The 16,146-nt window shown below is 41.8% G+C and overlaps 1 protein-coding gene across 1 annotated transcript in view; it reads right to left on the bottom strand.

Annotated features, from left to right (window-relative positions):
- Positions 1-16,146, bottom strand: part of FAM227B (family with sequence similarity 227 member B) — a 176,479-nt gene that overhangs the window by 159,418 nt on the left and 915 nt on the right. The window contains exons 2-8 of the mRNA XM_075007227.1: positions 13,348-13,401; positions 11,527-11,776; positions 7,938-8,005; positions 7,552-7,596; positions 5,817-5,921; positions 1,749-1,847; positions 1,266-1,367 (exon numbers count right to left, since the gene is read on the bottom strand). Coding sequence (XP_074863328.1) covers positions 1,266-1,367; positions 1,749-1,847; positions 5,817-5,921; positions 7,552-7,596; positions 7,938-8,005; positions 11,527-11,776; positions 13,348-13,398 — 720 coding nt within the window. The 5' untranslated portion in view covers positions 13,399-13,401. The remainder of the gene's footprint in view (positions 1-1,265; positions 1,368-1,748; positions 1,848-5,816; positions 5,922-7,551; positions 7,597-7,937; positions 8,006-11,526; positions 11,777-13,347; positions 13,402-16,146) is intronic.

Below are 16,146 nucleotides of genomic sequence, written 5' to 3' on the forward strand. Positions count from 1 at the left end.
CGACAAGAGTTTGTGTCAAAAGATATTGTGCGACAAAACTTCTATAGACAGATCATGGGCAAATTGCCCAGCCACTCCCTTGACACAATGGCCAACTGGAAGCACAGCACACAGGGCTGCCCGGTGTCCCAGAAGCCCTGTCTGTTGGCAGAAGGCTCCTCCAAACATCCAGACCGGCTTTCTGTTGACAAATGTCTGTTGACAGAAGTATTATGCTTTGTGAGGAGCGGGATAAGACAAAAGTGCTGTGCTCTTCAATTTACTGTCGAAAGAATACCTTGGAAATCTGGACAGTCCTTGGCTTTTGTCAACATAATGCCAGTTTTGTTCACAAAACCCTCTAGTGGACATAGTCATATTGTTTAAGCAAGGGAATGTTTGTGGCTAAGTGAGTAGTGGATCTTTTCTCTATATTCTTTTCCACTCTGACACACCAATTTTCATGCTATTAGTGCTTTTCTCCACACCATGGCTGCGTCTACACGTGCACGCTACTTCGAAGTAGCGGCAGTAACTTCGAAATAGCGCCCGTCACGTCTACACGTGTTGGGCGCTATTTCGAAGTTGAAATCGACGTTAGGCGGCGAGACGTCGAAGTCGCTAACCCCATGAGCGGATGGGAATAGCGCCCTACTTCGACGTTCAACATCGAAGTAGGGACGTGTAGACGATCCGCGTCCCGCAACATCGAAATAGCGGGGTCCTCCATGGCGGCCATCAGCTGGGGGGTTGAGAGATACTCTCTCTCCAGCCCTTGCGGGGCTCTGTGGTCACCGTGGGCAGCAGCCCTTAGCCCAGGGCTTCTGGCTGCTGCTGCTGCAGCTGGGGGTCCGTGCTGCATATACAGGGTCTGCAACTAGTTGTTGGCTCTGTGTATCTTGCACTGTTTAATGAAAGTGTGTCTGGGAGGGGCCCTTTAAGGGAGCGACTTGCTGTTGAGTCCGCCCCGTGACCCTGTCTGCAGCTGTGCCTGGCTCCCTTATTTCGATGTGTGCTACTTTGCCGTGTAGACGTTCCCTCGCTGTGCCTATTTCGATGTTGGGCTGAGCAACGTCGAAGTTGAACATCGACGTTGCCATCCCTGGAGGACGTTTAGACGTTATTCATCGAAATAGCCTATTTCGATGTCGCAACATCGAAATAAGCTATTTCGAAGTTGGGTGCACGTGTAGACGTAGCCCATGTAAAAGACAGAAGAATGGCTTTAAAAACTTGCCAGATTCATATAATTAATCATTGCCACTCATATGTTACCATACTATTACCTGAAAAAAAGCATCTTTGGTATCACTAGGGACACACAGGAAAAGTGACACAAAACTGTCTGAAATTCTGTCAAACAAATGATCTTGATCTTCTTGATTAGGCTTTAAAGGAAAAAAATCAACACAAAATCAGAAATAGTTATGAATTCACATGATTATGTCCAGAATTTAGGCCATGAATCAGTGTTTATGCATGCAAGCAATCCTACTACATGTTTAAAGTTAGATATGTGCTTAAATATAATTCTGAACTCTGGCTTTAGCAATGTCTTGTAGCGTCTAATCTGATTATATGATCCTTATTCCCAACATAGTTTTATATTTTGCAGTGTTTTCTCCCCCCGCCACTTAAATTAACCATTCTTTTTTAATTCATTGCAAAAATCTCTTGATCTGGCACAGTACTGAAGTATCTCCTTCACTTTAAGCATGTGTTAAATCCATCCTTATTGAGCACCACCTTAAATGTTTATATGTTTCTACCTGAAACTTTTGAAGAAACCACCACCAAAAACAATCTTGTAAAACAGCAATAGATGCTTCTGAGAGAAACAACTTTTTCCAAACTTTAAAAGCTTCTCCCTGTTGAAACAAAATTTCTATTTAATTCACTTATTCAGATTTCAGAAACGCAAAAGGTAAAAGAGAGCATCTAGCATATCAGTAGAAAAAATTCTCAGCTTCAGCAAATACTGGAAAATTTTTGAGTACTTACCTTTAAAGCTATGTCTGCACAAGAGCATAAGTAGATTTTTAAGGCACTTAACTTGATCTTACAACATAATTGTCTTCACGGCAAACACCATTAGGTCAATTTTAAGGGGCACTAAAGTCAACTGTCTCACCCCAACCCTCCGATGCAGCACTACGCCAAGTTTGAATTTAAAAGGTCAAATTAATGCTAGTGTCGCAACAACATTACTTTAAATTAATTTTATCGTCCTCCAGAGTTATCCCACAATACCCAGAATGTGTCTGTTATGGCTGTTTTTACCTCCACTGCTCTCCTAGTGTCCATGAAGTAGGAAATAGGAATCCTGGCAATTTGAACTCATTTTCTTTCTTGCCAGCAGGGTGATTGAATCTATCCATGAAAAAGAGCCCCAGCATGGCGTCATCAGGATCTCATTTTGGCTGGCCGGCTAGGCCCTGCCCCACCACACCACACGGATGGTGCTGGGTACATGGCAGCTTGGCTGTGGGGACCAGATAGTGGCACAGCAGACAGCGGCATGTCCTGTCCTGTGCAGAGTGATGACTTCCTCCCGGCATATGACAGCAGGAGAGGCTGAAAAACTTGTTTTCTATGCTTCACATTTGTACAGGGCAGCCCCTCCCATCCCCTACAGGCTAGCCCCTCATCCCACCACACTACATGCCAGCTGTGCAGTTCGTAGCATGCTTCCAGACAGCAGTATGTTCTGCCCTGCATGGGGAAAAGGCTTCTTCCCACAAGCACCTAATCTTCTCCTTCACCTTTTCTGGGGATCACTAAGTGCTGGGGGGGCTGGCCCCCAGCAGAAAATATTTTCAGGGGCTTGCTCCCCAGAGGCAACACGCACTGGGAGGCTGGCCCCTGGCAGCAGATATTTTTGGGGCTGCCCCCACAACCCTCCAGGCACACAAGTGATTGAACCATGTCAACAAGCTACTCAGCTGGCCCCTGGCAGCAAATATTTTCTGAGCTACCCCTCTCACCCCACCAACAAGCAACATACGCCAGTGGCTGGGCCCTGGCAGCAGATATTTTCCTTCTTTCAGGTTTATTTATTATTTCAGCTATTAATTTCCTGTCAGCTTCAGAAGACAAAGTAGTGTCAGTATGACAAAATAAGACCTTTTAGAGTTGAAATGAGACTAAAGTTCTGAGTTTTGAGCTGCTCAAGTCATTGTTTTATACAGCAGGCTTTCTGACATCACTGTGGGCCAAACATATGCATACATAAGTTTTTAAAGTAAATAAATAAATACATATATATTTTCAGTCTTATCAATTTATTTAAGGTTGATAATGAAATTTTAAAACTTTAGAAGTAATGTTCATTCCCTCAAAATATATCACTCTATAATTTCCTTTTGTAAAGTTGCTGTTACTACCCCTTTGAATGTTCTGAGGTGAATACAAATAGTCTGTTTTTCTAAAAAGTTTTGTCCTTTTTAGGTAGAATGCCATTGCGCTGCAGACATCTAGCATGTGCGTGAGCACTTCATTGTCATTTGAATGGGGGTTAGGGAATAAAATATGTAAGTATAAAAGTTCATTATACTGAAAGTAAGTAGGTACTTTTGGGAAGAATTTGGGGTTTGGACGAAGTGTAATTTTATCTTTGTGAAATATAGTATACGGTGGTTCTGTCATAAGAGCTCCCATTTCTCCCACCCTACATACAGATGTGTTAGCTACTAACTTTCTCCATAGATAGGTGAAGGAATGAGCATGTTGCCATATGGTCAAATAGTTTTCTCATGAGTGTCATTAAGACGAAGTTCAAACCCCAGGCTGGTATACGGTCTTTAGTCTTTAATTGGTGGATACATGTATTGCAAACCCATGAGGAACTTTTTGATAGAGAGCAGTCATTCACCAGTGGGTGCAATGCTGCAATAGCAGCGAGATGTACCTGTATGGACCTAAGTATTAAGCCCAACTGTTTGAGATATAACAGATACTGTAAGATGTGTGGAATATCAGATGAGGTAGGAGAAATTTGCTGAGTTTCGCCATTTCTGAGTATATGCTTTTCTTGTAGATTACCTATGGGAATTAATAAGTATCTGTTGTACTAGAGCCAAGCAGTTTTCCTCTATTGATGTCAACCAATGATTAGCCATGCTCTAAGATGTAGATTGTCCATGTTGCGCATGTGAGGAGTTGAGCCTTTGTTGATATGCAGGCAGGAGACTTGCCAAGAAGGAGCTATCACCATCTGCAGTAGGTAAGGATACCCTGGTTGTCTCAGCCAGTTTTGTGCTATCACTATTACTTTGGCCTTGTCTTGTTTTATCTTGAGGAGGTCTCATTGAATTAGAGGTACTGGTGGAAACGTCTATATGAGGGGAGCATTCCAAGTTACTGAGAATGCATCTCCAGAGATTGTAGTCACAGATCAGCTCTGAAAAAGTAGGTTGGGCATTTGATGTTGTTGCCGGTGGCAAATAAGTCTATGTTGGGGCATCCCCATCGTTTGAACACTGGTTTTAGAAACCTGGGATTTATTTCCTATTTGTAATTGCTGATGAAGCATCTGCTGAAATCATCTGCAAAAGTGTTGATCTTGCCTGATAGATAAATCACTGTCAGAGTAATGTTGTGTGGGACGCACCATTCCCATGTTCGGATTGCTTCCATACATAGTAGGTATGATTGTGCACCACCCTGTCAGTTAATTTAAAACATGATTATTATATTGTCTGTTAGTATTTGTGTTGTTCTGTTTGCTATTAAATGTAAGAATACTAGCACACCCTGCAAACTTCACTGAATTCCAGTAAGTTGATTTGCAAGCTGGATTCCTCACGAGACCATTGGCCTTGTGTGGTGTGTTCTGCAAGGTGAGCACCCCATCCTATGAGGGACACCTCTGTTGTAATTGTGCAAGTAGGAGGTGTTTTCAGGAATGGTACTCTTTTGCACAAGTTTTCAAGTATCGTCCACCAAGACAGTGATTCCGTGATCTTGAGTGGTACCAATAGCATTTTGCAGCAGTCCCCATACTCAGTGTGTTTGGGCTGCTTCACATGCACAGCCTGCCAAGGGAAGTGCTACCATATTTCTCTAACCAAGGGTGCAGCAGCACTGCAAAACCTAGGTGGAGCACTCATAGGGACATTCCTCAAAGACGAACCTCACAGTATAGACCAGACCTAATCTGGCTTGTGTGGACAAGGCAGCCTGCAGACGCGGGCTCCAGGTCCACAGAGCCTCACAAGCAGGAGTCCTATCAACAATGGCCTCATGCACCACAAAGGTCCGATTCATTCTCTGATCACTACCCATCCTGTAAATTACATGAGGCATGGATCCTGTGCAAAAATACTGTGAGATCATGTAATTAAAGACAACACTCTAATGCAAATATAGAAGGTGGCTGAATTAAGGTCATGTAGCAAGCCCTAATTTCTGGCATTATGGCCCACATCCCTAACGGTACTGAGATGTCTAACTTCTATTAATTTAACTGAGAAGTAGATGTCTAAACACCTTTGAATATGTGGGGAATCCTAACTTCCGAGTGTTTGATTTTGCAACTTAAATGTTATTTTAATGTAGTTTCCCCCAATTTAATAAGAGATCAGATCTGAATACAAGAATAAGCTTTAAGGGGGAACTTTCATTGCTATTGCATGAGTTGAGCATGTTGTGCAGATAAATAATGGACTGTGCTGTATAGTTTTCTCAATCTGGCATCTTCTATGAGTTAAAAAAACAAAGAAAAAAACGGAAGATGAATATTTTAAGATATATGCTTATTTAATATATAAATCACAAATCTTTGGTGACGTTTTATGTTAGAAATTTCCATTTAGCAAGCTGGAATAAAGGGTACATACTCTGAAATTGTAATCTTTTATAACCAAATCCCAAAGTTTTGCTGCCTCCAAGTGTCTTGGTAGTTCTGTAAGCTGTTTTAACTTGAAACCTGGGTATCTATAATTCTAAAAGAAAAAAATGTTTAATTATTAATTATTATACTCACCATATTCTCTTTCATTTTTTCTGACAACACATCACTTCAAATGTATCCACAATGTATTTTTTATAAACTGAAATTGAAGACAGGTACCCTACCAATAAAAATGCTCCATTGTTGAGAGTACCATTTTTCAGTAATATTTTCTTTACTGATTGCTTTCTGTGATAATTTGGACTCAGTGAGAGAGCCAGTTATCAATCAGTCAAGGTACATAAAGAATATGCTGCCTGATCATTAGTAAATATATCTGCCTTCATGTGCTTGTTTCAAAAATTACTTTCCTCCATACAGTATAGAGTAAAAGCCCCAGTCAAAATGTTTTGCTTTGTTTTTTATACTTCAGTCAGCAATTCAATTTGAGATCATATTTTACTATTTCCCAGGTCCTACCTTCATTTCCTTGTTGAAGCTAGTCACGGCAAAGTCATTCTGTTAATAGTGTAGCATGTGAATAGAAGACAGTTTCCCAGCAGAGGCCATGGACATAGTTAAGAAAACAATTCTGCCTGACACCACCCTTGTATCATTTCAACATTCTTTATTAATTTTCTTTTGTGCCAGAAAGTGGGTCAGTTTGCATTTCACAGTACAGAAAGCAACATAAGAATAACAAGAATGCCTAGCATTTACAAATGAGTTCAAAGCTCTGTGCAAATGTTACCACTTCATTCAGGTAATACCACTCTTGAGAGATAAGTGAGTTCTGATTTCGTGATGTCAATAAAATTACTCTTGCAACTCATGTGAGCAGGTTTTGGCATTTTACTTTAGAGAAATGTCAGAAGAACACAGAACCTGATTTCCTATTTTTATATATATCAGTAATATTTTTCTTAATTATCTGAATTACAAAAACATTAGTGTGTTGTCCCTGAAGTTGACATCTGCTCTTATTTCATGTTATTTCAGACAGCTCCCCACCTCTTCCCCACACCAGGCATTCCATGGCTGGAACTGCCAACGTGCCAGTACTCAGAGACAGCAAGTATTGGGGCAAAAAAGCACTGCTTCTATGAAATTTGTTCAGTTAATACTTTAGTGCTCAGTTCCATAACAGTGACACCTATCACTAACTTTACTTGTGCAAGTAATCACATTGATGCCTTTAAGAGTCAGAATCCCTAGCTATCCCAATGGCCCCTTATCTGCTGGATTTGGTTAAAGGCTCCTTTAACTCACTGTAGGAGCAGGGGCATACTCATAGGTGCCTGGAGAAAATATTCTTGGAGCAGGAAGGCTCAGGAGGGGCAGACCCATGAGTGGGCCTAGGTGGGTGATGGCTCACTGTCAGTTAGTATCTAATTAAGTCCATCATACCAGTAGTGAAGGGGCTCCTTCTGGCATACATAGATATGGGGAGACTGAGTTCCCTCTAGCCTTACCTACCCATTCCTACAAGCAGCTCCAAGGATCAGGAGAACACAAAACTGACACACAGATACCTTTGTTTCCCCCATAGGTTCTTCATTAAGCACAGCTTAGGCCCCAAGGATTCATACATGGCACGTCAATTTTATAAAACTGACGTGCCATGGATGTGTGTGTGTGTGTGTATATATAAATCTACTTTATGATACATTTAGCAAACTTACCTTGACATTTTTTCTGCTTGATTCCTCAGTGATGTATTTATCAATCTGAAAAATGTTTTAAACAAACCATTCACAACTAATGTTAAATGCTCTTTGTACCATGAATTAAATATTCTGCATTCTCAGATAAAGGAAAACACTTTCAGATGATGACATATTCCAAGTCAGAATTAAAACAGCAAAAGTAAAACTTGAATTTGAAAAACATGGCTTGTGACACTTACTCTGATTTTAGCTATAATAAAAAAAATATTTATCTGTGAGATCATATCAGGCAGGCCGTAAACCCCATCTGAGATGCAGGATAGAGGCCCCTTTGGAAATTTGGTCTTCACTGTCTAAACTTCTAACAGAATGAAAAAAAAAAACTAAAATGAATACCATACCTTTGTTATCCTCATCTGCCCTGTTTGAGCTGAAATTTCTTCTGAATCAGTAAGTTGAATATCAGTGGCTTAAAAAAAAAAAAAGAGTAATATTTAGCAACAAAATAATCATCACCTCTGTCTTTCCAGCTGCAGAATAAATTCAAGAACTTGACCAAACTAAGTGGCTTGTCTACACTTAATCAGAGATTGATATTCTGGAGAGCAATCTCCTGAGGGTTCGATTTAGTAGGTGTAGTGCTAAATTGACTGCTCATTGCTTTCCTTTCGAACTCAGTTCTTGATGAGGTTGCAAGGGTAAGGGAAGCTGAGGAGAAAAACTTTCCCATTGACTTCCTGCTGTAGAGATGCTGCAGAAATTCAACACCATGTATGTTGACTCCAGCTATGCTATTCACATAGCTGGAGTTGCATATTTTAAGTCAACTTTCTCCCTAAGTGTAGACTTGCCCTAAGGCTCCAAACATGCAAATGCTTGAATTCCTAATTTTAGGGAGTGGGTAGTTCTACTGACTCATCTTTGAGATGAATGGTAGGCTAAGTAAGATGTGCATTTCTTTCATGTATATCTCATCTTCTCTTTAAGAACTACATTTGTGGAGGATGTGACAGGCTGAGGTCTCATCTTTGCAAAGACATTGATATGTACTTTATTCATGTAAATTTAAGGTAAGGCATGGGTTTTTATAGGCTCAGGGCCAAAACTTTCTCTTTCTTATTATGAATTTGATAGTGCACATGCACATTTACAACTGGAAGTTAAGGGTTTCACTGTAACTGAACAAAATGTAGTGGCTTAATATACTGTGAAAAAAACTACTCTTAAGAGTCATTGCACTTGTCTGACATTCCCAGGCACCATCACTTTATCAAGTTAAACAGAACATTATCCAATTGCATCTATTGTGTACTTCTTTGTTCTTTATGAGATGGAATGAAGAGGAAAGGCATCTCTAGGACATAAGAGGAGTTGGTACCTTTAAGATTCTGACATTCAGAGGAGTTTGCACCACTGTGGAAATGTGTTTTTTACAATTAATTATTTTTGACTACAGTATCAACATGAAAAAGGGAAATATTTTTAAAATAGAGGACTGAGACACAAAAGCTGTGTCTACACTACAGAATTCCATCCAAAAAAGTTGCTGCCGACAGATATTTCCCAACAGAACCTCTATGGAACACATCCACACCTAATACAGGCTCCGCCTGTCAACACCCTCTGTCAACAAAGAATGGCCAGATTGCCCAGCCCTCTGTTGACAGAACAGACGACTGGAAGCTCTGCAAACAGGACAACCCTGTGAACCAAAAGCCCTCTGTGTCGACAGAGGGCCCCCCAGGGCATCTACACTATTTTTTGTTGGCACAATCTGTCAACAGAGGCACTATACCACGTGCCGTCAAGACAGAACTCTGCCGGGAAAACTGTTGCATTCTGTCGACAGCTTCCTGACAGAATGCATTTGTCATGTGGATGCTTCCTTGTTTTGTTGACAGAAGGCTTGTTCTATAGACAGAACTCTGTAGTGTAGACCCAGCTAAAGAGATTAAGGGCTTGTCTGCATGGTAGGGTAATGCATGCTATGGGGATGTGATTTCTTACATATATTAACATGTTGTGCATTAATTGGTCCATGTAAACCCTGCAGGAGCACACTAATGGTTCCTAGAGCTTCTTTAAAGCATACTAGCAGGACCTACGTGGACTTCTTAATTTGCAAAACTTTGGTGAGCTTTAGAAATCACAAACCCCTATAAGCATGGGTGTGGGGGTAAGGTGGGAGGGAAGCCTGGCTCTGCACCCTGGAAGGGGCAGGCCCAAGAGCAGAAGAGCAGAAGGGGTGGAACTGATGGCAGCCTGCCCTCAGCACCACCTGAACCTCAGGACTGCCTGCCCCCACCCCCAACTACACACAGCCAAAGCAGCTCTGCCAGAGCACTTCAAAGTAGCAGTGGTGGTGCTGGAACTCCAGGCCCCTCTGAAATACTGGGTCTGGGGCAAATGCTCCCTGTGTCCCTTCTCCCCACCATCGGTGGCCTACAAACAGTGCTGTGCTTAACCAGAAGATTATCCTTGGAGAGTGGGTGGAAAGAAGCATGAGGCTTTAGTATTTAATACCTTGTCATCAATTGTCATACATGAAGTTTTATTGACTTTTCACCATGCATATCTTTACTTCATACTTTCTACCCACATAACTCTTCTTGCTCGTTTTTCAAGGCACAGAAAGACAACTACAGCACATTATTCAAGAAAGAAAAAAAAACCACTTCCAAGAAGTATCATTAGCATCAGGTTAGGAAGTGATGACTATCTGCTTTGATATAGTTTGTAACTATCGTGTATTACTTTTGGACCAAACAATGCTTTTCAGAACAATGTGTCTGACTTACCAGAACACCGCAGTTAAGGACATGCTGAAGTACTTTGACTGAGGACTAACTGTAGCTGTTCAGTGTCTAGCTCCTCTCAGTCACTTTTAAGAAACTGGCAAGCTTTCTTTGCAGTTTTTCCATAGTTGTATTGTTAGCACCTTGTAATGTCATTCCAATGCCTAATTTAAAATAAATTTTAGCAAACAAACCAATTTTGGATCTATTATATAAGAAGGCATGAATGAAACAACTACATCCTTGAGAAAAATCCAAAACTTTTTTCAACAAATAGGGTACCTGAAGTCCTGAAATTCACAAGCATATTTGACAAAGATGATAATAGACTATATATCAGGTAGCCCAATAGGATATAATCAGAACACTCATACTTTGAAAAGTCATGAAGAATTTATAAGTGGTGATGTGGCGATATCTTAGGAAATACAATATTTAGAGCAAGGGCACCATTTCAGGAGGATGGGTTCAAGGCAGCAACCTTGTGTACCAAAATGCCACTTATTCTTCTCGATCCCCTGATTATCATGACAGAAGGAAAACATACACATCTCCCCTCACCAGCCAGAAGAGGGGACCAAAGCCTGAGCCTGCCAGAGCCCCAGTACTCTGGGGAGATGGGGGGAACAATACCAAAGCCCAAACCTAAACTGTCCTGGGCAGAAAGACCAAAACCAAAGAGTTTCAGCCCCAGGCAGGGGCTCGTAATGTGAGCCCTGCCAACCAGGGCTGAAGCCCTCAAGCTTTGGTTCTGGCACCAAGAGATGGTGCTCAGGCTTCAACTTTGCCCCTGGGTGGCAGGGCACAGGCTTTGGCCTTGGACCACAGCAAGGCTGACACAGCTCTGGTAACCCCACTAAAACAGGGTCACAATGACCCACTTTGGGATCTCAACCCACAGTTTGAGAACCAGTGATCTAGCCCTACTGAACACTGCATGATTATTTTGTACAGTTCAACTTTCATTCTAATTTATTTCACTGGATGTTTATCCAATTCGCTATCTATACATACACACTGCCTAACTCTCCCACCTCTACCATACTTGACAGTACACTTTCACAGCTATTTCCAGAAACTGGAACATAATCACTAGGTCTATGCCAGAAGTTAAATTTTAGGAAATGATTACATTATTTCATTCACCGTTCAACCATTATTCCAAGTAATAATAACTAAAATAATCGCCCATTACTTTGCTGTAGTGAAACACGATGGCCATCTTCTTTTGTTGGTCTTTGTTGAAAAGAAAATATTTTTTCAGCATGTTCCTTTAGTTCAGTTGTGCACTCATTTATCCTCTTCTCCAAATCTGAGATGAGGTTGATTTGTAATGGAGCATTTTCATACAGACACTTAGAAATAGCATCAAGTGAATAGTCATTTCTTAACTTGTTCACCAAAGGACGATCATCATCTAGAAAGGGAAATCTTGGCCAATCATCCTGCAATAATTACATGTTAAAATAATTACTCATAAGTGCAATCAAAATGCTAAAATAAAATTAAGTATCAATCACATGTGACATTTACATTTTTATAATGCATTGCAATTACAGCATATACATATTTTTCGTATTTTTTTTACCTCTAATTTTAAAGAACTCTAATTCTTCTTATGTCGAATAGCGCAGTCATGTCTGGTTACATCAGTCAGCAAAGAAACAGAAATGGGCCAGAGAAGAGCAGAACAAATTCATGTTGGGAGAAGGGCTTTCTACAAGACTAATTAATACAACAAGGACTTTTTAGTTTGAAAAGGAGACATCATCCATAGAAAAGTGATCGTGTTTCTAAGGAAAGAAATAAAGTGCTTTGCAATTTATGTTTTCTGAAAGCATAATAATGTTTCTCATTTGTGGTGTATGTCCCTGGAAACAGAGGCACAGCCGAAGGTCCTCAATACAGAAAAGCACTTAAAACGAGTGAGCAACTTTAGGTTAGGACGTAATCAACTGAAGTACTTATAATTATCTATGGGATAAAGTACATTGCTGGAGCAGGGCCTAACAGCTAAAGTGGACAATCATAATAAATTAATGACAACTGTACCAGGATTTGGCACTGTTCAAGCCACAGTAAATACTGAAAGTGCTCTAGCCTGTTAATAGCACTGCCCCATTTCACCTGAGTGGATAGCCAAAAATTTGGGGTCAGTAGGATGTTGCAGTTGGAAGGAGAAGGTGATGACAGGAATGTATTTCCTTCATGCAGTTCTGTATATTTACAAAGGATGTGTGAAGTTTTGTGTTTCTGAATGCAAAAGGAATCAAACAGTGAAAAACAGCTACTGTTGCTTGCAACACTAAAGGCACTCTTTTCATCCTGCACCTAACCCAAAAAACATCCCCCAGGTTTCTTCCAAGGTCAACCACTGTCAGTTCAGACCCATCAATCACAGATGAGGTTTTAACTCAACCCATACAAGGTTTCATCCAGATATCAAACTATCATACCATTCAACAGATATAAGTCCAACTCGCATGATTAGAATGGATAATTGGCTGAAGCATCACTAGTAATCAGCCTTAATATGGAATGTTTTGATGGTACACAGTTTGTAGGCAAACCTCCCCTACAAGTTTATCAATGCAGGACAAAGTAAAATTGCTAGAATAATCAAAACTGCTCTTTGCCACTTTTACAGTTGCCAGAAGTTTTGTGTTTAGTTTTTACACAGTCTTGTTATGGCCTGGTCATTTATTTTAAACAAGTCAGTGTGCTCTCTCAAGTATGTCCTCCCCAATAAAACCACCTAGAACAGATTCAAAATCTCCTCCGTGGTATATCTATGAAAAATTGAAGGTTAACAACAGAAGGGCTGTTCTCTGGAAGGACTGCCATTTTGACAAAGCTCTTAGTTTCCACTGCCCAAGGGCCTAGGAAATACAATCCATGATCAAATTTAGTTTTCAATATTTATATTCATATGGCTTTTGCCTGAGGCCTTGCCCTTGCATGTTTACTCCAACAAAGACACATACGAGTAGTAAAAATTATAAGCATTTCTACTTACAAGTTTCTGAGACTGTAAGAATTCTTCAAAAGTACGAGGAAGCCCTTGCATTCTCTGGTAACATACAAATATGAATTAGTCTTATAAAAATATGTTATGAAATTAAGATGGAATTTAATGTACTGTTCTTTAGTAAACAATTAAAGCAAACACTATGATTTATACAGTAGGTAGTTACTAGTTAGCACTAATAAATGAGAGACTCACTGCACATTACCAAATTTTCAGAATTAATAAACACGAGAACAAACATGAAGACAAGACATGGCATCATAAAAACGCAGGGTTTTTTGTGTATTTTGACTTGTATGAAATATTTATAAACATTTTAATGTATTAGTAGATATATTTTGTAACAGTTGTTAAGTCTTATTAGTACGATACTCTAGCTTGTCCTTAACAATTAGGTTTTGCTAAGAAGAGAAGTTTCAGATTTGCACATTAGTAAGTAGTTCCACTGAAATCAACCCATTGACGTTTCTTGAATTTAGGGCAATTAAAAACTCAACCCTAAAATTTAAATAAACTGTGTGCAGAAAACTGGTCTAAGAATGTTTTTAAAAAGTTGCGTCACTGAAAATAGGAGCCTGGGATTTAAAAAATGAAGAGCACCAGCCTGCTTCTCCATTCCTTTGTCACTCTGGCAGCCAGGCACCCTGTGTGTCCCCGCCTCCCCACCCCCGTGGTGGTGGCTGTCTGCCTGCCTGGCTTCCCCCAGCAGGGGGAGCCTGGTAGAGTGGCTTTGAGTTGTGCTTAACTCGCATTAATGCAAGTTAAGCGCAACTTGAAGTCACGCATTTTGAGGATTTACTGCACGAGACATGAAAAGGATAAGCATCTACAAGCTAATTTGGTTATATTGGAGAACTTTTAATAGGATATAAGTAAACATTGAAAGACACACTTAGCATCTACCTTTGATTTTTATGAACACAAGCAAGACAGCCTGTTTATCAGACTAATTAATGTCTCTTTGATACCCACACACAATCACAATTCCTCTTGAGATGCCTAAGAGTGGTTTAGACTCAAGGACAGGGTGGCCTCTTTGGACCTTGACTGGCAGGGGCAACTGTTGGGACCAATCAGGAAAGCAGTACTTTATGTAAGGCTTCAGAAGGGATATATTGAAAAGAGTATATTGCTTAAAAGATCACTGGAACCGCAATTTTAAGGTGATGCACTTGAGCTTCTGGAGCAGCATCCGGACGATGGCTCTCACACCCTGCAGGGAAGGGAGAGCAGGCAAGCTTGTGGGTTTGAACTGAAGTGCCCCTGCTCTCTCCCCAACCCCTCTCCCTTGCTCCTCCGTGGGCCGCCCCCCACTCTCCCGACCTCTGCCCTGCCCCCACCTCCCCTGCTCCCTCCCTGGGCGCACCATCCCTCCCCCTCGGATCTTATGGGCATGCCCCCCAGGGCCACCCCACTGGCAATAGGCCTGTGTACAGATGGGGCATCATGGTCCCCCAGGGCTAGGCCTCCCTGTCCCCACTGCCCCACCCCCCTTTGCATCCTTGGTCCTGGCCCCCAAGAGCACCCCTTTCCTGGCAGCACCCTCCCCCTTCACTTTGCTGGGCCAGTGAGCAGAGTGTGCCTTACCTTGAGGATGACAGCCCACCCCGAACTGCTGCCCGACGGAGTGGTAGTTGTCCAGGGTGGCAAACTTCTATATGGCGATGGCCATGCACTTTTCCACTGAGGGGGCTGGCCATTTGGGTGTCCTGAAGTCAGAGAAGGGGGGCAAGCCAGCTGCAAAGCTCCGAGAAGGTGTCCTTCTTCATTCTGAAGTTCTGCAGCCAGCATGTGTCATCCCACTCATCCAGGATCACCCGGTCCCACCAGCTGAGCCTGTGGGGTGGGTCCATATGCGCCGAATGGCCCTGAAGGGGAAGTGCAGCAGGGACCATGGCATGGCATGGCATGTTGGGGCCCCTGGACCCAGGTCTCTCACACTACAGGAGGCAGAGGATGGCTGCCAACAGGATGGCTAGGTGGTGACCCAGGGCGAGCCTGTGGGTCCGCAGTTGCTGTGGGTCCATGGCTCTTGCGAGGGTCAGAACTGGGCACAGGCTCAGGTTTGTTGTAAACAGCTCAGCAGGCTTCAGCATCATGTGCAGGAAGGGGCAGTTTGGGAATGGCCCTTTAAGGGAGCCTGTGGCTGGTACCCCCGGAAGGGCTTTCTGGCGATGCAACCCTGTCCATGGCATTTCCTAGCCCGTTCTTTCAAAAGAGTGCCCTTGGCTGTGTGGTCATATTATTCTAAGGAATGGATAGCTCTTTTGGGCTGCTGTAGTGTAGAGGCGGCCTTAATGTGGCTAAAGTGGTGTCAAGGTAGAGATGGAGCTCCTCTAGCTAGGGGAACCATAGTAGAACACATGTGCCAATGAAGGTAGGTGATGCCATCCCAGTGTAGCACATAGCATTTTGGTTCTGGACCTCATTTGATTAGATTGTTCTTTCATTTCCTGACCTAACAGATTGCTCCATGAAGCAGAATGAATGAGATCAAGGAGGTCTCGGCACAGTGACACTGAAGAAGTTGTGAGGTTTTAGGTGGCAGGGTGGCTCTTGGTTAGGCTCCTTTTCCTCTTAGTAGCATTCCTCCTTTTATGAAAAGGTGTCAGCTTTCCCATTTCTGATTCTCAGGAGATATAGGATGATTAGATCAAACAGAAAAAAAGAATAATGCCACATTTGGTTCAAGACTAGGGCATAGTGGATTAGTGTACTTAGATTCCCATAAAGTCTTTGACAAGACTTTAAAAATCAGACATAAAAACACAAATGTGTCACAGCACT

The sequence above is a fragment of the Carettochelys insculpta genome, chromosome 12, assembly GCF_033958435.1.
Source record: "Carettochelys insculpta isolate YL-2023 chromosome 12, ASM3395843v1, whole genome shotgun sequence".
In the NCBI taxonomy this organism is placed as follows: Eukaryota; Metazoa; Chordata; order Testudines; family Carettochelyidae; genus Carettochelys; species Carettochelys insculpta.